Source organism: Cyanistes caeruleus, chromosome 1 (assembly GCF_971803275.1).
Source record: "Cyanistes caeruleus chromosome 1, bCyaCae1.hap1.1, whole genome shotgun sequence".
In the NCBI taxonomy this organism is placed as follows: domain Eukaryota; kingdom Metazoa; phylum Chordata; class Aves; order Passeriformes; family Paridae; genus Cyanistes; species Cyanistes caeruleus.
In genome coordinates, this window is record NC_141701.1 from 50,671,404 (window position 1) to 50,699,114 (window position 27,711).

At 41.2% G+C, this 27,711-nt stretch overlaps 2 protein-coding genes across 9 annotated transcripts in view; one reads left to right on the top strand and one right to left on the bottom strand.

Annotated features, from left to right (window-relative positions):
- Positions 1-809, bottom strand: part of LAMA1 (laminin subunit alpha 1) — a 98,855-nt gene extending 98,046 nt beyond the window's left edge. Inside the window, exon 1 of one of the 2 annotated variants that reach the window (XM_086892283.1) lies at positions 637-809. In XM_086892283.1, the coding sequence (XP_086748409.1) occupies positions 637-724 (88 nt within the window). In that variant the 5' untranslated portion in view covers positions 725-809. Of the gene's footprint in view, positions 223-636 lie in introns of those variants that run through there. The other variant, XM_086892291.1, reaches the window with a different exon arrangement.
- On the top strand, positions 161-26,530 carry LRRC30 (leucine rich repeat containing 30). Of its 7 annotated transcripts, XM_086892356.1 has the most exons (6): positions 864-1,136; positions 1,433-1,689; positions 2,256-2,773; positions 2,921-3,093; positions 3,988-5,037; positions 23,262-26,530. In XM_086892356.1, exon 6 carries the CDS (start codon positions 23,582-23,584, stop codon positions 24,608-24,610), a length of 1,029 nt encoding a protein of 342 aa, XP_086748482.1. In that variant the 5' UTR covers positions 864-1,136; positions 1,433-1,689; positions 2,256-2,773; positions 2,921-3,093; positions 3,988-5,037; positions 23,262-23,581; the 3' UTR covers positions 24,611-26,530. The 7 variants fall into 7 exon arrangements, with proteins under 7 accessions (XP_086748492.1, XP_086748509.1, XP_086748465.1 ...); XM_086892366.1 differs by lacking the exons at positions 864-1,136; positions 1,433-1,689; positions 2,256-2,773 and adding exons at positions 161-336; positions 7,488-7,581; XM_086892331.1 differs by lacking the exons at positions 1,433-1,689; positions 2,256-2,773 and adding an exon at positions 7,323-7,581 and having other exon boundaries at positions 526-1,113.
- The last annotated feature ends 1,181 nt before the right edge of the window (positions 26,531-27,711 follow it).

Here is a 27,711-nt window from a genome sequence, read left to right on the forward strand (position 1 = left end):
CTCTGTCTCATGCCCAGAAAGCGGTTTAGCACTCTTCTCGCTCCTTACAACACAGCTTAACGTGGTTTATATTAGCGGCAGCGTGCGGCATCCCTCGGGGCTCCGGCTCCTCTCCCTTCCCTCGAGGGGACCCCCAGGACTGCGGCCCGTGCCCGGCTCTGAGCCCATCTCCCGCCGGGGGCTCCCTGGCGGCCGCAGCCCGCCGTGCCCCGGCTCGGGGCCGGCCCTCCCGCGGCTCTCCGCCGCTCCACAGCGGCTCCCACAAAGGGAGTGGGCGGCCCCGGAGGCGCCCGGGCGGAGCGGGCCCCGCCGCCGAGGGAGGAGGAAGGACTTGAGGCAAGTGGGGGAGGGCGGCTGCAAAACGTGGAGATGGGGGAAGAGAACAGGGAGAAAGGAGATGGGGGGAGGCCGTCGGGAAGCGTGCGGTCGGCACTGCCGGACCCCAGCCCTCCTGCCTTCGCAGCCCGGCACAGCCCCCGCCCCGGCTGTGCCCGGCTGTGGGGACGGGGCCGCTCTGCCCGCTGCCGCAGGGGCTGGTGCGCTGCCGCGGGGGCGAGAGGCTGCCACGGGCTGCACACCAACCCCTCAGGCACTTCGCATTGCGCCGCTCACCCCGCACCCCCGTCCTGCGCTCACCTCGGGGCTGGCCCTGCCCCGGCACACACAGCAGCCAAGCGGCCGCCAGCAGTGCCAGCAGCAGCAGCCGCCGCCCGCCGCTGCCCATCGCTGGTGCCGCCGCTGCAGGGACGCTGCCCGCCCCGCCGAGCCCGCCCGCCTTATATGTGCTCCCCGCCGCCCCCGGCCCGCCCCGCCCCGCACCACCGGGGGCTCGCTGGCACGGCCCCCCTTCGCACACACCCCTCACACACACACACACGCTTCTCGGACACACAGTCCCCCCTCCTCACGCACACACACTCTCCCCTCCTCACACGCTCAGGGACCCCGCACCGAGCGTGTCCGGCCCCGCAGAAGCGGCCCCGATGCACTTGCGGTCCCGGCCGCATCTTGCGGGTGATGCGCGGCGAGCCCCAGCACCGTGCCTGAAAAGTTCTGGAAAGCCGCAGTTATTGAACTGAGGGATTTTGCAAGGAAGAGCAGGAAGGGAAAGGGGTGTGTGTGTGAGAAATAACAAGGTGAAAAAGTGTGGGAAGGGAGAAAGCACCGCTAAGCTAATTCAACATACAGCTTTTCCATACGGCTGACATCCTCACGTGTTAAAAATAAATAATTAAATAATTAATTAAATAAATAAAAATCTGTAAAGGCTTTCCTTAAAAATTTGTCACCCCCACCTTCGAAATTTCATTCCCGTGCTGATAAGTTTTTCAGCCCCTGTTCAGCACAACCCCAACAAATCAGCTGCGTTTGTAAATTAAATAAGTCCTCTCCTCAGCTGCTAAATTAAAGTTCATTACTTTTTGTCCCATAGGAAATCTTTGCAGCTTTCTAATAATCAACTACCATATGAAACTAGCATAAAACATAGCAAAAAGGTTATAGGGATTTCTCAAGATAGACACATTTATTCAGTGCTTCAGGAAAGTTCATCTCTATCAGGCTTTACTGCTTGAAGGTTTGTCAGGTCACAGAGCTCATATCTACAATACTCCTTAATGAGTATTTCAAGGAAAGTGCAGCAGGGAACACTTTCCTGGGAAAAAAACTCTATGCCAAAAATTGGTTAAGGTAGGCGAATTTAAGTTGTCTCTCAAATGTGAATTCCCTCTTTTTTAAGGAAAAAAAAAAAAAAAGTAATCTTGTTTAAAAAATTCTGTTTATTTTTTAGGAAAACTTTGTGCTCCTCTCTATGGTATTGCATCAAAAACTGTATTTCAAAATACAAAAATTTGTGTGAGTTGCATGAGCACAGTTAGGCTGCAACTCTTCAATTTGTGGGCAGCTCTTTGTAGAGTTTGGACTTCAGCTTGGTTGGCTGGAGATTTTTTTATTGATCAAGGAAGTCAGGGAAATTGGGAAACTCAGGAAAATAATAATGAGTTATATATTTTACATAAAAGCGATTTCTTATCATATAACTCAGAGTTATGAGTTATACTTGAGAAAGTATAGCAATGTTTATATTCAAAACATAGACAAAGAGAAATATCTATGGGTCAAGGAGATATAAAATGAAAAATTTCTGCCATAAAACCTTATCAAAGGCCTTCAAGCCTGCAAATAAATAACACTTCACATCTGTCCCTTCCAAAAGATCCATTCTTTGCTTACACCAGGAACTTCTTAAATTTCAGGACAGGCAAGGAGGAGCAAAGCAAAACATCTGTGGAGAGAAAAGTCAACAAATTTCAAGAGCCAAAGTGTCGTTTGTTCTAAAATCATAGAGGTCAGGTTAAGGAATCCTCTCTGCAGGATCATAAGTACCAGTTGGGAGCCAAGTACAAAGGAAAGGCAAAGAGGGAGCATCTGCACAACATAAAATCTGCCTGTTTGCAGCCTTATGATCAGTTTAACCATTTCTTCAAGTAACAGAAGAAGCTGAAGAGTACTATCTTGCAACCAGGCAATGATAAATGCCAGTTTATGATTACACGTATTTATCCTCATCGGAATATTACACAAGAGCTAGGAAATGTAAATTGAGATCCCTCTCTGGACTTTATCATCTGACTTGATTATTATAGTTTAACTAAACATCTGTATACAACTAAAAAAATTGCCATTGAATTAGTTTGTGGGAGGACATCGCTGTTGTTCAGCACCCATTATAATAATTTCCTAAGAAAACAGTTTCTTCTCAAATTTCTTTTCAGTATGTACATTCTTGGAGAAGAGGATTACTGTGTTTTTTTATTGTTCCTTTCCCCCAGTTCATTGCTGGTACTGCAAAGTACCAGGCAATCAGAATGATCCTCGTTTCAAGGCACGGCACCACTAATGTAATTTTTTCCTAACGTAGATTTCTAATGAGCTTTCAATGATTTTGAAGACAGATGAGAATCTCAGCTTCTTAAGCAAGTCCAACTTCACATTTACCCCAGCTAAGGGCATCAGGTATTGCAAGGAGAAGATTGGAAATTTCTTAGTCTTTGACAAACCGACCCAATGAGAAAATGGAATGCCGTGGTACAGGTAAGACCATGAATGAGTGAAGAAATATGCACAAGAATGAAAGCATTTTGGAGCACTTTTGTGCATGTTTATACATTCCCCAAAAACCATCTGCACAAACTGAAATTCTGAATGCTACTATATAATATATGCATAACACAGCTAGTAGAGCTACGCTTTCAAATAGTACAGGAGACATCTATATTAAAAAAAAATAAACTGCTGCTGTTCCAGCTTCACTTGAAAGAAAGACAGAGATTGCACAAACTTTAGGAATGGTAATATCTGAACTTACTGGTCCTGCTAATTGAAATGTACGACAAAATAAAATAAGCAAACAGATTTGGAAGGTAAGACAAAATCTGTAAATACCCAGAAAAATACTCAGAGATGTGGTTACAGGAAATTTCTTAAAATCTTGTTTTTTATCTCATCTATTTTCATTAATTACATTTGTCTTAAGGACCGAGTGTTTCAGTTGCAAAGGAATAGAAAATCCTAATAGTTAGGATGATGTAGCATCAAGTGGATACGTTAATCCGACCATCCACAAATAACAAACTATGGGCATAAACATGGCCGTCGGCAAAAGCAGAGGTTTGTGAGAGTTCAAAACAGAGAAACCCCAAATACAGAGTCTGAATAGAACCATTCTGCTATCCTGCACCTAAGTAAACTCTAAGAGAACACCAACTATGTTTTTTCAGCTTTTGTCTGTGTTGCTGTGCTAAAGGCAGAGCTATTGTGTTAATGGCAGGTTCCCTTCAGGCCCCTCAGGAGCATGAGGTCACCTCCTGACCCCAGAGGGCAGCGGGGGCACTCGTAGCTGTCAGCGGTGATGTGCTTTTCCTCATCCCTAGCATTTAATAACTTTCATATCCCACCATCCCACCTTATCACTCCTAACCCATTTAGGGACATTTCTACACTGTGAACACCACTGATGCAGCAGCTGCTGGAACTGGGGTATGGGAATTTGGAATCATTTCCAGAAGGAGGTATACTGTTAAAACCAGTTGATAAACACACATGGAGCTACATCGAATGGCTAAGATTTTTATCTGCAGATGTACTGTACAACAAAGCATTTCTAATTTTTGTTGGGCTTTTTCCACATACTTGTAATCCATTCTGCCTCTCTGCCTCATTATCTTATAAGCACCTCCTGAGTGTTCTGAAAAAGCATTTTGGAAATTATTTTCACTTGTAATCGGAGGTAAAAACAATACAATAAATTGCCTGTCTGCTGCTAATATAAACATTCAGTCGCCACAAAAAGCTGGTTTAGACAACTCTTCAGCTGTTCTGCAGAACTCTTCAAGTATTTTTCTCCCTCCCTCAGAGAAGGATGTCCAGAGGTTAATAAATCTGAGCTGTGACAGACTAAAGAGACGAGTAAATTCAAAGCAAAAAGCTCTTCACAGCACACCCTGCCCACAACTTCCTCTCAACAGAGACACTACCTCAGCAACTTGACAGGCTGGAAGTGCAACCCAATAAAGAGATGTAGGCCAAGACATCTCTCAGGTTCCTCCCGGTATTCCTCAGCTGGTAGCCTGACACTCTGCTTCAGCAGCAAAAGTCTTTGCCCTTTCTATTCCTGAAAGTAATTTCAAGCTGTAATTTGAAATCCATGTTACTTGGCTCTGAGATGACAAAGGCTTCCATGAGGAGTCAAGAAAAACTGCTGTTTCAGAGGAATGTAGGAAACAGCTGCTCCAGGAGCCTGCACAGAGCTGGCACAGGCCAGTAGAAGAGATACAAGCAAATTGAGTGCCTCCTACCTAGCCAGAAAAGGCCCCAGCTCTCTACAAGAGCAAGACTTGCCTGCTTCATGGTACAAGCTTCACTGACCTCAGGAGTTGCCTGGACTGAAGTGCTCACCAGAGAGCAGGGCTGGCTTTGGAGAAAAGCAGAATCTCCAGGACAGTGTGGATGCTGCAAAGGGGGAGCAGAACAGAACAGGTAACTGTGTAAATTCATACTTCAACCAAAATTGCCATAAGACAGAGGTTTTTTAAAGCCTGGCCCCACATTCATGCACCTCCATGTCCTGACACTACCTAGGGTTGCTGGTACCCTTCTGTTCAGCTGTCCAGGGGCTGTGAACACTCCCATTACCAGCCACAATCTGTCCCAGGAACTAAGGCAGAGGGTCCAGCCACCTCTTGTCAGGCTGCTCAAAAGGTACCGAGGTCTGCAGCAAAGAGGTCCAAAGCCCTGCCAAGAAGGTGATCTGGGCAGGAATTAGAAGAGCACAGAAACATCATTACAGACTGGTTGTGCAGCATCCTTCCCCAATTTAAATAAAAAAGGCACAACAGCTAATAGCGTAATAAAAGTGCTTTAATAGTAAGATACTAATAAGAAGAGGAATATAGACTGTAATTCCTAGACCTCTTCATCCTGGGAACCCTGCTTCGATGGAACATTGGATAGACCCAATGAAAGCAGTGCAGTTCTCAGACTCCCTGTTTTGAAGTTAAATACAGAACTATTTTATTATATTGAGGTACATCACATGCCTGTATTGTGCCTAGACATACATGCCTGACTATAGAGACACTGCTTGTTACTCTGGGCTCTTCAGGGATACCAAAGCAGGAGATGCAGGCAGCAAGAGATGACTAGTAGGTTGGAGTTTGTGGATAATTTTTGCTTCCTTATTATTTTGCAAAAAATTATTAAATAGGAGTTAATCATACTCTCTAATCTTTCCTTCAGTGAATTTGCATTTCTTTTCAAGTGTAGTCAGGTATGCAGCTGGGAAAAGATCTGTAGGACACCAGTGTTGTTCTGGTGGTTGATCTTTTACCAGCAAGCAGTGAGATTTTCCTGCTCAGAGAATACACCTGCCCATGCAAAAAATCTGTGTCAAAAGATCTTGGTGTGAGATTAGCAATGATTCATTACCTTCTTTGGTAGATTATATAGAGGTAATGCAAGAAACAAGACTTCAAGAAGGCATAAGATGAAAGCCAAGAGTTTAAGTATGTGACCTTAGTACAACTTATGAAACAATGAACATCTACAGTTGTCTTCTGCAGTTTTTAAAATTAAGTAATTTATTTATACAGTTAAACATGAATTTGATGTCAGCTTTAAGTTTCTGTTATAGAAATTTGCCATAGAATCCGATTCAAGAGGCAATTTAACTTTATTAATGTGGGAGGAAATGTGAGCATAATGTGAGCTATTTTTTAACCTTAACTCCCATTCCTGCTATTGCAAGAAAGTGCCTTACACCTATCTGAAAAGCCATTATTAGCAAACTGAATAATTTATCACTTCCAATTTACAAGAAATTAGCCCTGCCTTAGACTAAAGCCAGAAGCCATTAAAAAAATAATAATTCAAAAACTTAGGTTCCTAATTTGAGGAACAGTAGGAGTGTCCTAATGTGTGGTTCAGAGAGCATTATTTTAAGCCAGAACCAACTTTTCCTGTCTATAAAAGCAGGTGTCTGTGCTTTGCTGCTACCTTATGGGCACCCTTACATATGTTTCAACTGAATTTTCTCAAGTGGATAAAAGCAGGAAATTGTGATATGGAAATCTCTGTGCTTCAACTTTTTAAGGGTGTTCAGAGACATCCTCTGCTATTCAAACATTGCCATTAATATATTGAATGGAAACAGAGTTACACTTACATTTTGTCTTTAAAATGAACTCTGCATTATTTGAAGTGTATGAGTTTTGAATTACATACTCTTACATTTAACTAACTACAGGTAGTTACGGGATCCATTTTTAAGTTGTATTGAAAGAATAACCTGACTTGGAAAACAGGGGAAATCAGATGCCTTATTATTCATAAATAAATAAATATAGCAAAAAGAAAAAAAAAACCCTCAAAAAGTTTAAAGGGCAATCTTAGGTTAATTCCTGTCAAGTGAAATTGCACTGAGTAGAACTTATTTTCAGATTCCCTTTCTACCTACAGAGCTATCCACAGTGCAAAGCCTGTGCTAATGCTGCTGAAGCTGGCAGTAGTCTCTGCTGTCTCTTTTGTGCTGTGTAAACAAAGGCTCATCAGTGAAGAAGCAGTCTAACAGTTTTTAATATCTAGTGAGGTATCAGCTCCACTTTAAAAAGACTGATAATTAAAAATTTATGAGGTACTGGAAATGTTTAGAATCTGAATTGCATAGCGAAAAGAGGGTGTCTCCGTTTCTTCGTAAATGTTATGCTCATGATGGATGGATCGTCAGGCTGTATTTACTAAGGTAACTGTTTCTGTGTAAATTCCAGTGCTAATTAGAAGTTTGTTTTGGAGAACAAGACACAAAGCCAATCAGTTTGATGAGCTGAGAGATTAGAAGCTGAGCTCACTAGCTGTCTTTGACTTCAATCAAGAAATGCTTATGTTTAAACAAATGAAAACATTATCAAACTTTAGTCAATGATGATTTTCAGTGACACTGCAGTGCTGGATTTACTATTCTTGGATTCCTCCCTGTGCATTTCTGGTGGCCTGCAGGGAGCAGGCAAAGGTACTGTCCTGCGAGAGGTAATTAAAATTCTCCCCCATCTGCAAAAACTTTCTTCTTTTTCCCCTTTCCCCTGCACTGCTCTGCAGTCCAAGGTGACCTCACCACAGGTACTCCCAGGAATGTGCAAATCTCTGGTATGAGGCTCCATCAGCCTGAAGATAATGTTTGTATATCTCATCTTGAGCTGCCCACAAAGCCATCATTTTCTCTTTTTTTTTTTTCTCAGCTTTCCTCATGTGTAAAAGCAAGAAAAAAACCCTGATTGGTATCTCAAGCACAATGAAACCAAAAAAACATTTTCTTTTTTTTTTTTTTTCCCTTTTTTTATCCCTTTAGAGTCTTTTGTAACTGCTATAAAGGAACATGAAAAAAATAACTATTACTGCTGTAGGATTTTTTATAAAATATCAAGAGCTACAGCAGGTTGGGTGTAGTTCTCACAAAGAGTGACTGAATACAAGCCGACTATAAAATAAATCTAGGTTATATAGGTCAGAATGTGGAGTTTATACTGTGATTTTGGGGGAATATTTTACATTGTAACATTCCCAAAGTACTCTATGATCTCAGTAAGCTGATGACACAAACATGTAAGATTGAATTAATTGCTATGACAGTGAAGCCACAAATGCAAGAGCCTACAGGAAAATAAACCTCAAACTTTAAATCCCAAACCAGCTGACTAACATGTAGGCTATGAACTTCCCAGTGAGGTTGGGTTTTGGTTTTTTTTTTCATAGAATCATAGAATCCTGTTGGATTCTAAGTTTGGAAAAGACCTTTAGGATCATCAAGTCAAATCGTCAACCTAGCACCACCATTGTTCACAATTGAACTATGTCTCAAGTGCCATATCCATATGTTGCTGTTCTGTTGCTTTACAGCCCATCCCATGTAAAAAAAAAAACAACATTCCTGATAACTTTACCTCCCTTGGCAAAACTTGAGCCTATTTCCTCTTGTCCTGTCACTTGTTACCTGGGAAATGAGACTGACCTCTGCCTCACTACAGCCTCCTTTCTACACTCTGAGTATTTATCAGAGAGTGATAAGGTTCCCCCTGTGTCCCCTTCTCTTCCAGATTAAAGCACTCCAGCTCCCTCAGCTGCTCCTCACAGAACTTGTGCTCCATGGCTCTTTACAAGCTCAGTTGCCCTTCATTCTCTGGACTTGCTCCAGAGCCTCGATGTTTTTCTTGTAGTGGGGGGGTCCAGAAGTAAACACATCTATTTTTTTCTTTATGGGAAAATGAGATGCCTTACTAAATAATAAATAAATTATGGGCAAAAATTATCAAGTTTATGGGGAAATATTATTTAAAGTATTGAAGATTTTGCACTGGTTCAATTTTCAGACCCTGACAATTTATTTGTGATGAGGCTGTGCTCACTGCATTATGTTCTTACAGGATATTAAATTTGGTTCTTAAATTCTTAAATTCTAAATTTTTAGTACACTAATACAAAGATACATATAATTTTAAAAGTGGAGAAGTATTTAAAGGATATTAAAGGGTAAAAGATTGTAATAAAACATAATTCTTTAAATGAAGAAATATAAACTACTATTAATTAATTTAATGTAGTTTCACTTTTAAGACCTGCGAAAATTTTGCTACATAGACAAAGCTTCAGTAAGCTCCAAGTTTCTGATTTTATTCCGCAGCATTTAAGGCAGCCACAGGATGGCACTGTAAAACTGCAAGTCAAAACATCAAACTCCTTTCCGGATAACACCCACTTCAATGTGCTAATTGAAATCAATGCAACCAGTTTGCAGATCCCACCAGCTTACTATTAAATGGCAATTATTTTTTTTTTAAATTTTCAACACCTTTCCGAGGCAAATCAACACCCCCAGGTTCAGGGTCTCACAGACCCTGCTGCTGTTACTGCAGGTGAGTCCTGGTGCTGGCGGTACCTGGCAAGAGGCTCTACAGCTCTGGATGCTTCAGGCAGGCAAAACAGCCACTCAGATGGAAAAAATTACGAGACAGTCTGTCTGTAGGGGAGCTTTTCTATTCCTAAACGGTTTAAAATTGGCTTATTTCATAAAGCGTGAGTTTTATGCATTAATTTTTCAACAGCCTGTTGTAATTTATTAGCTGTGTGACTGTCCTCATCATGCATATAGAGACCAAGGATTGACATTATTTGGCTTATTTCACACACTGTTCCCCTGATAATATTTCTGAAAGAAGCAGAGTCCAGAGAAGGTTGCAAAAGTGTGGGTTGGGTAGGGGTGTGGGTGCTGGAGTTGATGTGCAATGTTGAAAATTATTGTGAGTACAATGGCTGCTTCTCAGCTCTAGCATTTTACTACATTTAACTACATAATATCTATCTTTTGCTTCATCTAAATTCCAAATTACCCTCATCCCTTTGAAACTTTCATGGAGGCTTTTATTCCTTAGAATTTTCTGATATTGGGCTCCTCCTGGTACCATACTGAACTAGCTTATTTGCATTTGAAAAGTAGGACACCTTCAAAGTTCATGGGTTTAATTGCTTTGCCAAGGTAATGGGTTTAACTTTTATATATTTTGTGTAATATGGTGTAATACTGACAAAATAATAAATTCCACATCCCATCCTGAAGCAAATCTCTCATTAAAGTCAGTTTGAACTTTACCACACAAAAAAAAAAAAAAAAAAAATTGAATAACTGAGCCTGGAATTCAGAATTACCACATGCCAGACTTTGCAGAAGCAAAGCTAACAAAATCCAAAGAATTCGATGGAGATCAAATCGTTTGCTAGCAGTAAATAATTAATAGGCAATTGTTACTACGGAAAATATTATCTAGGGAAGCTAATAGCTGTTCAGTTTAAATTCTTTTTTTTCCCTCTAATACGTATTTTTAAACACTTGTCTTTAAAATCAAGTTAATTTTTGTGCCCATGTGAATTTGCTACACATTGTGACAGAGCCTTTCCAAGAATATCTGAAACATAGCAGCCATCATGACAATTTTCAATAAATCATTCCTGGCTGGGAGTCTCAGAGGAAGAGAAACTAAATGATGATTGAATTATCCTTCTATCTCTAAAAGCGATCTTTCTGAATCAGGACTGAGGCACTGTGAGGAAATGGGTTTGGAGCACTAATATTTCTGCTATCATGATTCCCCCTGTTCTCTGAAGAGCCAATGTACCAAATTTCTACTTTACAGATGAGATTTCACAGCACAGAGTTATAAAATGGCCAGTGACTCAATGAAGAGATTGAGGTACAGGATAGTGGTAGCGATACACCACTGAACTCCTCTTGCAGAAATGCTGGAGATGCAGGGATGCACCCAGTTTGATACCAAAGGCAGTGTGATCTGCATACAGGGCACATAAGCTGCGAGTTACATGCTAAAACAAGACTAATACCTCCAAAATAAAAGGTCCAGGTCACAAGTACCCGATGGCTCTGCCCCATCTTCCAGCTTCCCGACCATGTCTGTGCCACCAGGCAGAGCATGTCTGTGCTGCTTTCTCTCTCTCTCTCTGGCCAGGCTTTGCCATCCTCACCCCCAGAGGCAGAGGAGAAAGAGGCATCTGTAATCAGGTCGTGATTTAAAGGCAGGCCAGATGCTGCCTGTGGAGCAGAGCAGTGTGCCTCTCTCTGGCCAGAGATGAACACTTTTCATCCACAGAGAGATGAACATCTTATTTCTGTGGCAACTCCTGTTTTGCAAACACCAAACTATGTATGTGCCATGGCTTTTTAGCTTTTCCAGAAAAGCTGTGAGGCTGTGCTTCCTAGGCAGTCCCAGTCCACCTAGAAGATCAAGTAACAGAGCCAGAACCAGTGGTGGGCCATGCTGTAATCCACCTAGCAATACTAGGGATCTCAGTTTCAAAATCTCTCTGAACAAGACAAAATTAAAAGAGGCTTCAAGTCTCATTTTTTTGTAATCTGAATACAAGCACAGTTCAAGCATTTAGTGAAAACAAATATTGGCATAATATCATCATCATTTAATCACATAATCAGCTGAGACAATCAATCCCAAATTGAACATATATTTTGGTATATTTAAGCACCTATTCTTATATAATTGATGAAGTATTTCTACGCTCCTCTACACTCTATAGGATGCTCAGTGGTTTAGAGAGAAGAAATCTCACAAAGGAATCTTGCAATCACAAGCCTTACACAAAGCCTGACTCCTATACTCCAGTGTCCCCTGCATATTCCTTAAAAGTCTTTGAATTAATAACTTAAATATTTATACAGCTATTTGTTTTCCTAGCTTCTGTCAGGAACTAATGGGCTTTCCATTAATAAATTATATGATGTACATTTAATAACTTCAGTAGTGCTTGCAAATCTCTGTTCAATGGAGATGCAGAGACTCGCACAGATGTGTCCTATGTCATGTGTCTTACCTGCCACAACAACTGAAAAAATCTAATGGATTTTGTACAGTTACTTGCTGCTAAAATGCCAATAGAGTTTTATAATAAATGAAATTATCTGTTCAGGCATAGTTTTCCATTAATCAGTAGACAGAACTCTTTCTAGCTTCATAAAAAGGAAGGGATGCAGGGATGTGATTGCAAGAGTCTATAAGCAAGCCTCCCCCCATTTTTGACTTTGAGATAAGTATGAATGTTTAATATGCAAAGCCAGAGGGTGATATTCCAGATAAACTAATAGGTGTTACTTCCAAAACAAACAGCATTGACTGCCATTGATTCTGAGTTTGACCTGTTGTTTAGAAAATATTTTTGTCTGGTCAATGCCCCAAAATACAAAATAGCTTTACACATCCACAATTATCTAAATGCAATGGATTGCATATAAAATTTAATTTTACATATATAAAAAGTACATAGAACACATAATATTAATATAGTTTTAAGAATTATATTGGATATATATAAATATAAAATTATATTGGAAATACATCTCTATAGCATATGAAAATAGTGGCCACCTATAAAGAGATAAAGGTTTAGTTAAGCAGGTCCTGCCTTTCATAAACTCATGCTGGCTGGGCTTGATCCCTGGTTGGCCTGTGTATGCCACATGATGCCACTCAAATGTATTGTTCTGTGTTTTTCCCTGGCACTGAGGTCAGACTGACAGGCTTGTACTTTTCCAGATCCTCCTTCCAGCCTGTCTTGTAGATGGGGTTACCCCTTGTCAGTGTGGATCTCCCAAGAATAGAGGGATTTATATCACATGTGTTTTTAATGTCTGAAGCAAAGCTCATCTGTCAGCACTTGTGTTAGAAGACCCCAAATTGCCTAAATGTTTCAGGAAGAAAGTTTTCATCAGGGAACACCCTTGCTTTCAGGTCAGGAACAGGAACAGGAACAGGAGCCCTGCTATTTCAAATGTGGTGATGCCAAAGCTTACACCTGAGGTGAGCTCTGTAGTGGAAACTGTGCTCACTGGTGTCTTGAGAAGGATTCACTATAGGGCACATAAGGAGGAGATTAGGGTTTAGTGCTGAAGTGTGTTGCCTAATTATTTTTATTTTTTTTAAAAAAAAGTTGCAATAGAAAAACTTAATACTTCCTCCAAGCTGTACATATAGTGTTGTAAGAAATGTAGACCTTTTTACACCAGGGAATACAACAGCAGTTCCAGAAGCTGGTTAGGAAAAAACTGTTTCTGTAGCACTGTTGGTCACTGCTGGTCCATTCTCTGGTAAAAACATGGAAGGTGTAGGGTAGGCTGTCCTAATAAGAGCAAAGCAGGAAACAAGTATACCAGGCTATGAAATAGGAGAGAGACTGCTGGACTATCACAGCTGAAGTTCTCACAAATCAGTGGGGCAGAGCTGTGCTTGCTACATAGAAACAGAATCTCTTACAAAATCAGCTAACATTTTTGCAGCAGATGTTATATGCTGTGCATGTCAACTCAAGATGACAGTCTCCTTAAATGCTTTCCAGCAATTGCCTGGATAGTTCAATAAATTATCTGGATACCATTTCTGCAAGGATGTCGTGGCTGTATACTGCTGCTAATGGGGAAATCGACATAATTTATGACTTCTACCTTTACAGCATATTTTTTCTTTCAAAGCACTTATTTGAAAACTAAAAAAACCAAACATGTAAGCATTATAGTAATAGCCAGGATTTGTTCATGAGATTTACAGGGCACAGTTTGAATTGGCATTAATAACATCTCTAACTAGTTAATTAATGTGTTTCCCAGGAGATTGATCCAGCAGCAATTATCAATATCAACACAATACACCATGTGCAGTGCTTTCCTTTACCCATGTTTACAATTGTACACATTGTTTTGCTAATTAGAAGGAAGTTCTGGCATTTGAGTCTTTTTGTATGAGGCCTTGATGGTGCACACTCCTCTCAGACCTGTCTTCAGCACCAAATGCCTCAGAGGAAGGCAAATGTGCATCAAATTGGCGATTCCTTAGGTTGTCCTCCAGCTTACAGGTTCCTAATCCTCAGCACCCACAGCTGGCTCAGTTCCTGGGGCCTGAGATGTATTCCAGTGGCTTTGATAAGAGCCAACAGGTGAAATCCTCCCCGCAAAAACCGACTTAATTCTCAAGTCTGTATACTGCTCTATCCAAATCTGTGCCGTCTTTTTTGTGCCGCACCTACCTGTGTGCTTCTTTCTTCCTGAGCTTCTCTCAGGGTTAGCAATTTACAACAGCTTTGAGCAGCAAACCCCATCTCTCTCTGTTTAAATGCTGATTCAGAGCAATTATTGCTCTTGTGTGAGTGTAATTTAAGGGGTAATCATGCAGCTTGCTGCTGCTTACATTCACCTTCTCCTTCTTGTTTAGGAAGCAGCCTTGTTCAGCACAAACATTCCTACAACTCATATAGGAGAGGGCATATCCTTGACTTATCATCATCTGTGATTCTTTTCACTTGACAGGTTGAAAAATGCGTACACCTATTTTCTCTGATGGTTCCCTTATCACCGTGGGCCTTCCTGAGGCTAAATCTGCTCAACCATTCAATTTTGATTCTGGAAGCAATGTTAAGGCCATTAGCTGTGTCCACATAAGGATGCTGTTATAAAACTTGACATGCTTATTAATCATAAATTCAGCAGACATTCTGCTTCAATCTTTCTGGGGTCTGCTTATGCTTCATTTATGATGTAAAATGAGGGTTTGGAGGGAAGGTGGTGTATTTTTAGATCAGTATTTATGTCAGGTAGCAGACAGTGTTGGGTATTTCCATATCGCTTTCCACCCAAGGAAATGCACTTCGCTCTTTCCCACTTGTATTGCACATAGTTTGCTCCGGAGTGAGAGAGTGAAAAAGTGCAGTTAGAGAAGTTCAAGAACAGGTGGCTTCAGACAAATGTTCACTCTGCCTTATCAGTGGGGGACTAGCACCATCCCTTTGCCACCATATATCACCATTTATTACTTCTGTATCATGATACCATCATTTGAGGGGGCGGTAAAAACATCATATTAGAATCACTTTCCTTGCTGCTGAATTCCACTAGTGGCTTTTAAAGTGAAGCTGCCAACATCTATATTCCTGAAATGGTACTTGTCTAAACCCATAGAACACCAGTGGTTTCCAGATTGCTAGTTAAATATATCTCACAACAATAATTTTTGGATTGCCAAACTGACTCAATTAAGACATTTGTAAAACATTGTATATTCAGCCTGGACTCATGAAATGGCTTAGCAAAGATCATTAGCCTTGGAAAACTAGAGTGCATTTCCATGGAAGAGGGAAGGAAATAGATTGTAACCTTCTGCCAGCATCTGCCCGCACATTGTTCTGAGGCCACCAGCCCAGGTCATAGCTGCACTCAGCCCTGGCTACAGGTAAGATTTCTTGTCACTTGGAAAACAGCTGTCTGCAACTCTGTTATAATTGCATTTTCCTCTTATTGCCTACATTTGTTCAAATCCGATAAACTAAAAGTGAAATGCTGTGAGGCAGAAAATGTGGAGATCAGCACCAAAGATAATATGAATGCAGTGGCCTGTGAACCAAGGCTCTGAATTTTGCACAAGTAGGGGAGTTGAAGACAGCAGAAGAAGAGATCAGATTTAAGACCACAATATGGGAAGAGACAATATGGGTCTCCAATTTCACAGGCAACCATATGTAGAATTACTTTCATCAGTTTATTGAGTTCTGTGTGTAGAAAATTTTAATGACCAGTGCACAGGCTGACACTGTTGTTTCAAATCCTCTGCAAATATTTCTTGTCATCTTCCCTCCAGGGAAGGTCCAGGAAAGTATGATTAAAAATAAAATACTCCAACTTCTTGCCGTGCTTACTGCAATCCAACCTCCTATTTTAATTTCATTTTTAAATGACATTTGCATTCCTTTCAAGCCACACATCATTTTCCACCTTTTTGAAGAAGTTTGCCTTGTTGTTAGCTGACCTGGCCTCACATCAGAGCATCAGTGCTCCCCTTCCACTTACCTCCACAGCTGCCAAATGTGCTGTCGTTCCACCTCAGGTGGAATCATTAACTACAATACCCTGTCTTCTCACAGTCCAATAAGTGCTGAAACCCTGTGGTCGTACACCACAATTAATCTCTTCTGATGTTCAGGTACAGAGGAGATTCATGTTTGATTCTCTCTATTGGGAAGTTGCTCATTAGAGGTTGTAAAATAACAGAGATGGCAATTATGGGTGGGCTTTTCTTTTCCTTTTTCCTTTTGCCTGTACTTGGGCTTGAAGATCATACTTTTCCCTTTGATTTGCTCTGTTTTATTACTTTTAAGGTATTTTTTTTTATGCAAGTTGCTTTTCATGTGCTTTTTTCACCTACCAAGCTATATCTTCTGCCTCCAGGCTGTGCTCTGTGTGATGTCCTCAGCTCCCCTTACCTGCAACTGGGCTCAGATCTCACCAGCTTTTGTTTGACCATACAGTGACCTGTATTATTTCATAGAATTTCAAGTATCACTGTCATATTAATAATACCTAGATGCATTGCTTTGCTGATTGCTTGAGAAATTTTATTTGTTCACTGCAGCCCTTTGAGCTAGGCATTCAATATGTTTCCTTAAGTCAGAGCTTGGAAATTTAAAAGTCAAGCTATTAATCGTCAGCATTGAGTCTTCAAATGTCTAGAGGGATGTCTGCCCTTTCATTTGATAATGTCTCTGAAAAATCCCAAACTGAGACACTGGTATGTGTTTTAGGTAGTTCTAATTAGATTCTGTTTTATCATTTATCAGGCATATCAAGGTAAATGCAGAGTTTCTTCTTATATCAGTAAAATTTGTGTAAGAGTCATGGATCTGGGATTAAGGCTCCACAACAGCTTTGATTGAATTATTTCCTAAGTTCTTTTTTGCAATCATTATTGTAATAGACTCTGGATGGAAATACCTAAATCCCTTCACACTGGGTCCCATTGATTTACAGTACGGATTTACCAAATTTCATGAGGACCAAGATAAAAAGGGCTTGTGCTTTCAACTGGAGAAGTATGCATTTATTTTATACACTAAACCAGGCACAGAGACCTGGATCATTTCGTGTTTTATTGTATTTCTAAAATAAGTTTTCAACTCCCCCCTGGGTTTTTCCAGCATTTTCAAATACACCTAAACGATTAAAATAAAAATGAGGGTATTGGTACAGCAGCAATGAACTTTGCAATAGCTAACGTTGAGTCACCTGGTCTTTACTGTGGCATGCAAAATCTCATGGAGCCAGAACAGAGGCACACTGACATTAACAATGCCTGGACAGAATTGCTGATTTTAAACATTCTGTTAAAATCAGCATGTTGGCAGATTGAGCAGGCAGAATCTTAAAGACTCTTACTAGATAATGCTGAACTAATGGTCTTGCTTAAGTCCTATCTCTCTCTGAACTGCAGGTACCACAAGTAGGACCCCATGGAAATGCCTCTCTTCTCATGGGACCCTCAGAATTATCTCTGCCTTCTATTATCAGAACACAAGTCGGATTTTCCTATTCCTGAAAACTAGGCAACTGCAATGACCCATTAAATGTAGAATACTAAAACAGTCTTTGGAGGAGGGACTGGGAGTTTTGCCAGCAGCCCATAGAGCTTATTTTTGGACTCTCGATACATATGGATGTTTAAGAAAACCCTACTAATCTTGAGCAACAGCTTCATAAGTGGTGGGGGCATTTCCCTTATTCCACAGTGACACATAACCCCTGGGCACAAGAAATTTGGGTCTTGTGCACCACAGGCAGCTGGAATTAATCTGCTCCAGCCACTGAAATAAATCTGGAAGGACCTGAGGGGAGAGGCAGGGAGAGGGAGGAAGGCAGGAAGGCAGGAGGCAGGCAGGAAGGCAGGAAGGCAGGCAGGCAGGAAGGAAGGAAGCCAGGAAGGCAGGAAGGCAGGAAGATGTTCTGCCTGAAGGCCAACCATGTAGGCATGTGATGGAGAGTTAGATGATCTATTTCTGTGAGACAGGCCAAGAAACATCTCTTACTGTACCAGATTAGATTTAGGCAAGGAGGCCATGAGAGTCTCTCTTCTGCTTTCCAAGAACTGTTGTTTTCTTATCATGCATCCAAAATGTAGGAAAATGACCTTCAAGAGCCCAGTGAAAAAGAGTACCTGTGGCAGAGATCATGTGGCAGCAGTTACAGTAGAAGTACTTCGTCCAGTTTGGATAATCTGTTCCTATATTTTTTCCAAATTTATTCAGAAAGCTGTGGGCTTTGAGAAGCATTTAGCAAACATCCATATTGCTACCAGACAGGTACAGGCTATTTTACAGAAATTTATGAATGTAGATGTGACTGCTCATAAATGTAGGGATGAAAAATGGAGCAGTGTATGCTTTCTATATTGCAGTGGTGTCCTCCGTGTAATGGCTTCAGTTACATTTGTAACTGGTGTCAAATTTGTCACCACTCTAGCAGGAAGAGGAGGAAAAGGCTGAGTCATGGAGGCTGTGTGCAGATGGCTAAATAAAGCAGGACAGAGCCCTCTGTGCACTCCTGCAGGGTGGTGGTGTTCCCTAGGGCACGTCTGTGTGCTACACACCCCTTTTCCTGCAGAGGAGTGGGCAAGGACCTAAAAGGAGCAAGTTTTGGTGGTGCCAGGGAGAACTGCTATGGGCAGCAGATGAAACAGTGCCCCAGAGCACATGGATTATGGTGCAGTGCAGGATCATGGGTTGCCTCTGTTTAATATAGAAGACAGACCAGCTTTTTGGCTTGTGTACACACAGGAAAATTGTGGCAGAAGTAGGAGGTGCCAAAACAGTCATTCATGTATTTGCTGTAATTTCAAAATACTATGGCAAGTTGTTGAAAAGGGAATAAAACTTCCTCTAATTCCATGTCATATAAGAAATTCTGCTGTCCCTGACTACCAAGAGGAGGAGCCTGTCATTTCTAGACTACATACACACACAGCCCCGAATCTCTCTCTTTTACTCTTTTTACTAGGTTTAGTTCAAGCTTGTCTTCTGTCAAGAGGTCAGCAGAAAAATGAACCCCTGCATAAGCAGTTATTCACCTCCAGGTCCAATTCTTCATGGGTCAGGCAATCCTGCAGCTCCACATGGGACCTTAATGAAACATTCCAAGAAAGCTCCAGGGACAGACAGTCATTAAAAGCTGTTAACAGCACCATAATTAAAAACAAATTAACAGGAAATCTGAAATTGCCTTAAGAATTGTTTCTGTCTTGTGTCACATCTCATAAATCTCAAATTACCATTAAAATTTTACTTAGATTTCAGAATAGCAGCAAGATCAACAAGCCACTACAAAGTAGTTAAAAACCTACAAAATTTGCTTCCTTAGCACTAAGACCAGAGGATTTCCCTGACAGTCTGAATGGCACTGGTGCTTTTAAAATCCTTTATTTACTTCAGAGGAAAGAAATAGCAAAAGAGAAGATGGTTCAGTAGCTGCAGCTGTATTTGTAATGAATATTTCTCCAGCATGGCTTGTTTTCTGCTGAACTTGAAATGAGTTAACCCTTTTTAGCCAAATCTTCTTTCCTGTCACGGGAAGTATTAGGTAGTTTCTGCATCCTCATTTAAATAAGTGTTTATTATAAGATCTAGATAATGAGTGAAATGAAAAATTTCTTCCAACAGAGTGTGGATTGAATTTCCCAGCATTTTAGAAATGGTTATGCTTAAAGATTTAAAGGATTCCTTCTTATATTAATACATTTGGAAACTGCTGAGACAGAGGAACTATATAAGGCTTTGACTCCATGGAGAACATAAAACTTGTTTCAAAATAAATTATGAACCTATACATACATGATATTGAAATTATATGTATCTATTGTAAGCTCAGCAATTTAAAAGACAATGACAGGATCAATTTTGCAGCAAAACAAAATTTAAACTCATTGTGTCAAAATAGCTATGGCTTCATTAAAAGCCTGATGCTATCAGATATTTCATTAAAAGTTTAAATCCTATGGAAAAATAATTATGTGATGGTCCCAACTTTTACTTAAAACCAATACAATTAGTTCTATGACAAGTCCTTCCTGGATGCAGAAAAAAAACCCTAGAAAATGTTTCCCAAGAGCATTCAACAGACTCAAAACCTGAAGACAAATAAAAGATCCCACAGATAATAGACTTGAAAATTCCAGATCTTTTGTGAACTCATCTACAGATTTTTTTAGGGCTGACAATTCTGATTCCTTAAGAAAAAAAAATCTAATAATTTGCATTGTCAAAGAATGTCAGAAAATATAGCTTGTCATTTTTGTCAGCTTACCAGTTTTTTATCATTGCTAATAATGCAGTTTCTTTTATTATATTAGTTAGAGTACAAAATTCTTCAGAAAGCTTTGGGTTATTTTTTTCCCTTGCACACTGACATTTTTGTTTAATTAATAAAGTGATTATCACATACACTGTGTCATGTAAAGCCCACCAATTTGGGCTTCCAAACCTGCATGCATGAAATTAATTTCTGCTTTCTGCCAGGCTGTGTGGACATAGGTGAATTCTGCCTAAGAGCATTCCAAAGGAGTAGATCCATTCTCACAGCCCAGCACAGCAAGGGCCAGGGCAGGGCAGCAGGCAACCCAGTAAAAAGGGAACTGAAAAGTGTTTGAACAAAGCCAGTCCAGGACTCCAACAGAAAAGGAAATATTTCTGTTCAGATTTTTAGTTCCTGAGATGTCCAGATGAGGCCACTGTGGTTTTATTATCTCAATTTCAAGAAAAATTGAATTTGGTTACCTCAGAGTTTCCCGTCTCCACAACTGCAAGCGTACTCAATAGCCTGTTTTTCTGTTGGAGAACAAAGAATAGGAAATGGTTTCTTTTCATTTTTGTGTGTATTTTTTTGTTTTGTTTTGTTTTGTTTTTTATTACTGTTTTGTTTCACACAGTGGTTATGATACAGATGCAGGAAGGGAACTGGACAATGAGAGCTACAGATGTGGAATTTCTTTTTTAAATCCCCTTTGCTGCTGCTTGATGTCTGGCAGGCAGTGGAGATAGAGCAGGAGATGCTGTGTGGCTGGAGCAGAGCAAGCATTTCTCTTTGATAGAGATCCCCTGGTGAAGCTTTCCAGCAGCAGCCCAGCCCAGACTCTGCTGGGCTGTATCACAGGCCTGGTTTCAAAGGGACAGTGTGGTGCTAAGCCAGGGAAGGATACAGAGCACTTTGGCGGAGTCACACTGTTAGGAAATGAGGGTTTCTGTGGTGAGAAGCCACAGCAGGCACTGCCAAGTCCCCAGGCAGTGAACTCCAGTGTGTTTTGGAGATGGGGACAATGTTCTCATCCAAAAATATCTGGCCAGCCATGGCGGGAGGCAGTGGCTAGAGGGAGACTGTGCTTCCTTTTGTTTTGTTATGCTTTGTTACTAAAAGTGACCTGCAGGAGAAAGAGCTCACAGGTGACTATGGGGCCATGGTCACAGATGGCAGCCCAGCCACAGAGAGCAAAGCTGGTCTCTGGCAGATTCTGGCAGATTCTCTGCAGCAGGCTCCTCATTTCAGAAGTGAGGCTAAAATAAGGGAAATGCCTAATTTTACAAATGCTCTCTAAAAAGCCTTTTTCTTCCCTTTGCATTTGCCACTGCAGAAGCAAAATGCCATGTTCAAACCCATAGATTGTCTCTGATAATAACTGAATTTTAACAGCAGCTGGGCAGACATCCCAAAGGCAGAGCTCATGAGGGGCTCATGCTTTCACTTCTCCACCCATTTGGGATGAAGGGCCACATTTTAGGGCCCCGACATACACAGCCCAGTCTTGCCAAAGCCACTGGGTTTCCTCTTTCCCCTGAGCACCTCCTCTGCCTGCAGCACCAGGGTTATCTCTGCCACTCTGGGCAGCATGTGGGGATGATGGTTAACAAGAACACTGAATCAGCACGGCTGCGATGGCAATTAGTATAACATTTGTTTGTAAACTGACAAATACTGGCAAAAAGTGCTTGTGAGGGAGGGCTCTGTGACTCACAGGCTGCCAGCTCACTCTAACCAGATACAACTGGCCTCAGCCTTTTTCAGGCTCACCCAGGCACTCCAGAGAATGCAATATTTCAGCCTCAGCACCAGCTGGCTTTATGCCAGTCAGCCTTGTTCAAACACACATTTTAATTGCGTGGTTCACTCGGCTCACCACCATCTCACACTGTGGTCCTGACTGGTGCAGGACCCCACTGGTCAGACACAACTACAGAAATGTCCACTCTCTACCCTCTCTTCCCAAGCAGATGCAGCTCTATGAGGGACCCATAGCTCAAAGGAGACTGAGTGGTGCTTGGCAGTAGGAAGGGACTGTGGGGATTGATTCCAATGTGGTTGCTGGAGTGCTTTGGCTTCCAGCTGCAGTTTCTGCATAATCCTTTAGCATCTGAGCTAACACAAGGTTTTAAGGTGAGGATCTCTGAAATGAGATGGTAAGGGAGGGTACACTCATTACCAAATCTCTCAGAAGGCAGCAACACATCTTCATCACCATGGATTCAATGGAGAGGAAAAGCCTTGAAAGTCTTGTACTATTTGTTGCAATTTTCACCTAGTTTAAATGATACCTGAAGTTTTTGCAGATCCTTTTTTTGGTCCCTTTAAGTTTAAACTCACTGCATACATATTCCTGTAGCAATACAATTCTCTTTCATCAGCAGAGCTCACTTCAGCTGTTGTTGGGTATTATTATACTGATCACTGCTTCTTTCCTCTTCCACCAGCCTTTCTATATTGGATCTAAATGTCATTTATAGTTCAAGCTATTTGACTGCTAGTCCCCTTGTACCCCAGAATAGCCCAGGAAGACATGAAAGTTCACAAGGAAGGGCACATCAAGAGGATCCATTTTCTAGAGGACAAAAGAATCAGACCCCAAACATTTGGTTGATAGATGTGAAAGTAGTAGCACAGGACATTTAGGACAGAGTAATTTGGTTAGAACTGTGTGGTATGACTGCTCACACTTGGTGCTGTGGGTAGCTAGATATTATCTAACTGGGCACAAATACTACTGCAAAATGTCACTGCTGCAGTGAATTTGGCACCCTTTCTGAATAGAAAGAGGCCAATCCTCACCATAAAGAACATACAAAAGCTAGAACTTTGTGTGAACATTTTTGTTTTTTTAAACTTAGCAGAAAACAGGGACTGACATAAATAGTCTTTATCAGTGTTTTTTTGCAGCATGCAAAATTTTTTGGTAGATCGGTAACTACATCAGAGAAATCAGGAACCAAAATAAAAGCTATTATGAAAACATCCTTTAAATCTGAACTGAAATGATGGCTTCTTTGCTTGTTTCCTTCTTTAGCTTGCTTGTTTGTCTTTTTGGAATTGCTCTTGCTAATTGTCCTGCAGCCATGGTATGTACCAGATAGCCAAGAAAGCTGACATGGTGAAGTTATATACAGCATCCTTGTGACCTTTTTGCAGTGAAGATACATATCTGTCCAATAAAGCTCAGGCCAAATGACAGTGACAGCTGTCTTGTGGCATTCAGTTTGAATTGAACAGGTTTGCTCACAAGTCAGGAGCAAGTGTTTCATTACCGACTGTGCACCAAGATCAACATAAGCCCCCCAAAGTGAAACTTTCCCTCAGCAGCTATGGAAACTGTTCCGGTGGACTGAGATGCACTTCACAGGCTCCTCCTTGTCTCCTTGCTTTGACTTTCCCACCTCCTGCAGGCTGTCATCCTCTGTTAGCATTTGCATATTGCAAGGGAATAAAACCTCAGTTCTCTCAGGAGTGAACCAGAGTGTTATGGGAACTGGCCACTCAAAGAACGAGGAGCGAAGGACCATGGTTTTCCTTAGGAAAGGCCCGAAGCTGCCTGCATGGGAAGACGCCCTTCTCGCAGGGAGAGAGCCCAAGTCGCTGCTGAAACGGGGATTGCGTTATGTCAGCTTGAGCCTCATAATGAAAGGGATGACCAGCACACCTGACTTCTTGTGGGGGCTGCATGAGGTGCAGAAGCTGAACCTTTCACGCAACCAGCTGGTGGTGATTCCCCCTTCGCTGGGGAAGCTGGACAGGCTTGTAGTGCTGAACTTGGGTGGCAACTGCCTCAAGTGTCTGCCTAAGGAGATCGGGCTGCTGAGGAACCTGAAGGTCTTGTTTGTCAATATGAACTGCCTGAAAGAAGTGCCAGCAGAGCTCAGCTTGTGCAGGAAGCTGGAGGTTCTGAGCCTCTCACACAACTGCATCTCACAATTGCCCTTGAGCTTCACCGACCTGACAAATCTGAGGAAACTGAACCTCAGTAACAACCGCTTTGTGCAAATTCCGCTCTGCATTTTCGCCCTGAGAAGCTTAGACTTCTTGCACCTAGGGTCCAACAAGCTGGAAAACATCGCAGAGAGCATCCAGTACCTGGTCAATCTGCAAATCTTTATCGTGGAAAATAACAACATTCGCAGTCTGCCACGGTCTCTGTGCTACATCAGCACTCTGGAGTTACTGAACGCTGACTACAACGCCATCCAGACCCTCCCAGACGACCTGTACCTGCTGCGCCGGCTGCGCCGCATTGCCTGGAACCCCATGGACAAAGGCCTCCACATCGCCCACAACCCCTTGTCCCGGCCCCTGCCCGAGGTCGTCGAGGGGGGGCTGGATGTCCTCTTCAACTACCTCAGGGACAAAAAGGAGCACAACTGAGCTTCTGCTGAGCTTGGGATTAAGCCGGTCATCAAGACTCAATCGCATCGGAGAGCTTTCCTGCACAGGCATTTCCACTTCATAACGCTCGGATTTCGAAGGTTGTGGATGGCTTTAGTAACAGTTGGAGGAAAGCAAGTAAAGTATGACGGTCTTGATTAAGTGTGTGAAGAGCAAACTTTCTAGGAGCAGGCACCTCTGTAACCTTCACTGTTGTGATACTTGGGTTTTTTTTTAGAAAAAAATACAACCAACAAACTTGTGATAAAATATTTGCTCTTCATTTGACAGAAACAAATTAAAGCATACTGACAGACATCCAGAAATGTGCATCTGACAGCTATTTGGCTGGAGAAATATTAATATAAGTTAGACTTTCTCTCTATGATTGCAATTGCATTTCTGCTCCTGCTCACTTCTTCATACACAGGTAAACCATGATATAAACAAACACTGCTATCTAAGCGAATCTCAAGGAAAATGTTTGCTTTTGGCACTGAATATATCCTGAGCTATATTAGCTCACCGACAATATATTACTGGTCAGTTCAATACCACTTGTTGTTTACCCTACAGCTGTGCTCTGGCCTGTATAAATTACAGGTAGAGATTGCCAGTGACGAGGCAATTTGCCAGTTCTTCGGAAGTAGATCCCAAACTTCCCCAGAGCTCCTACTTCCCCTGGTGAGACTAGCAGCCCTTCACTCGGAGCCTCCTAGGATGCCGACAGCAGTGCTTCACATCAGCTGGGAGCAGCATCTGCACACAGCAGAGAAAGGACTATGGCTTCTTCCCTCACACAAAAGATGGAGTTGTTCATTCCTAGGTGTACAACTGCTCTCCATTCCCTTTCCCACATCCCTGCAATCCGAGCTATGGGGTGACTTTACTCAGGAGGCCGTACATCTCCTAAAGGTGAAATATTTCTTTCAGGAAAAACAGCATCAACCCAGTCATCACCTTAAGTAAGAGCTTCAAAAACAAATAGTTATTTCTGGGATCGTCAGTATCAGCCAGTAGCATAAAAGTCAGGTCTTATGTGGTTTCTTATATTGATCTTCTGTGAATGTCCTTCATCAAACTTTTATCTGGTAATAAAGAGGCAGTATGAAAGAGCTGTTAACAATTTATGCAACTTGGGTTTTTTTGTTCCCTCACACCAGTGTAAAACAGAAGCAGCCCTGTTGAAATCAGCTAAGGTAAATGCTTGCAATGGCAGTGTAAGAGAGGAATGAGACTGTAATTCTTGAGCTAATTATGAGTATTCAAAGATATTTTCAAAGTGCTTACTATGTCACATCTCAGGAATAGATTACTTTCTAAAACATAATTTGTTCAAAATTATGAAAATCTGTGAGAGACTGGTCCTGCTTCTAGTTAAGTTAATGGACAATGCCTGGCTGAGGGAAAACCTCCTCAGCAGAGGTAGGAGCAGCCTGGTAACAGCAGACAATTATGTAATTCATAGGTACATGTGAATAAACACAGCACCTTTGGCCACACTGACATTATTGGTGTGGTATTGAATGCTAGCTATGAGGAGTCGGTGCTCACAGAATATTCCACCCTGGGTCTGCCTGCCCTGATATTTTACTGTGTTGGATTGTTTTGTGTAAGGTTTGTTATCTTAATTTAGATTTTCAATGTTAGGCCCAGAAATCACAGTCTCCAAATGTGAATTCAAGGACAAATCTTAAGTTTCAAGCAAACATGAAACAATTTTGAAGGGCATTTTTGATCAAGCATTAAGAAAGCAAAGCAATAAAACAAATATTTTGTGAATTTTTGTTACTTAGTATGTTTCAAATGCAAATGTGTTTTATGTGTAGTTTTACATGTATTTATTTCACCCATGCAAAATTCCAACTTTTTAATGAACAATGCATATAATAAATTAATATGTGATTCCATTAGCGACAAGGAATAAGGCTGCAATTATTTTTAGAAATACCAACAGATAATTGTTTGAGGGGATTAGGACTAGATTATTAACTTTTCTAAATGCCCATTTCATATCCCTAAGTCTGGCATTCACGTAAACACTGCGATATTGCTTTGCAGGAAAATTAGATGCCTATGGCATTAATCACCTGAAAAGATTTTCCACATGTCAGTATCTAGGATTATATGACACCGGATAGCCTCTGATATGATCTGACTAGAAGAGGTATGTGCAGTAATTTACATGGAAGATATGAGGCTGGACTGCGTGTGTTCATTAGGATACCACTACAAGGGTGAGAAACAGTGAACGATTCAAGAAAATGATCTCCAGACAGGGGATTAAAAGGCAAATTTGACATAATCAAATGCATCTGCAAAAGCAGCTATAATATGAACTGCAATACCAATAATTTAAAATTAAATTATTCAATTGAATAATAATGACCTTTTACTCAAGCTAATAAACCTTTGCAAGCATATGAAACACATAAAAGTGACTGCCTTTTTAAACAGAATAATAAAATTGATTGAATAAATGGTGCTTTAATGTATAATTCAGATTGTACCATTAAGAAAATAATTTCTACTGATCTGCTTAAGTATTTTTTTTTTCATTCCTCAGTCAAGGCCCTCATAAATACCTTTCTCAGAGATACAGAAAATTATCTCTCATGACTGAGGGCGGTGTTCTGAATCTTTCCTATAAAAAGGAAATACTGTATACCACTGTTATTGTATAGAAATATGCATGAAAGGCAAATAATGACGTATGTATTTGCATTTGAGTGGGAGCAAGATAGAAGAAGCAAGCAAGGGCATGGGAGGGAGATAGAATGTGTAATGTCACGTGCTGGCTCTAGTTTTGAGCAGGGCATTAGAAAAGAATTGGTGGATCTCAGTGTTGTCATCTGATATTAGCTGTGCAGATGACAGGGAAAAAAGGAACTGAAAGGCTGCAGGGCCTGTAGTCATATCTCATCATATATGATAACAGTACCACTTTTGTGTATATCAAATGATACAAGTTTAATTTTATAACCTTTCAGGAAGTGTATGTGGAATGTTACTCCTGTTTCTGGTAAGCACTGAAGTTTTCTCATCCTAAGCCTCAGAGCAGCATAACTTCTGATGCATCTATTATTTCTGTTGTGATAGTG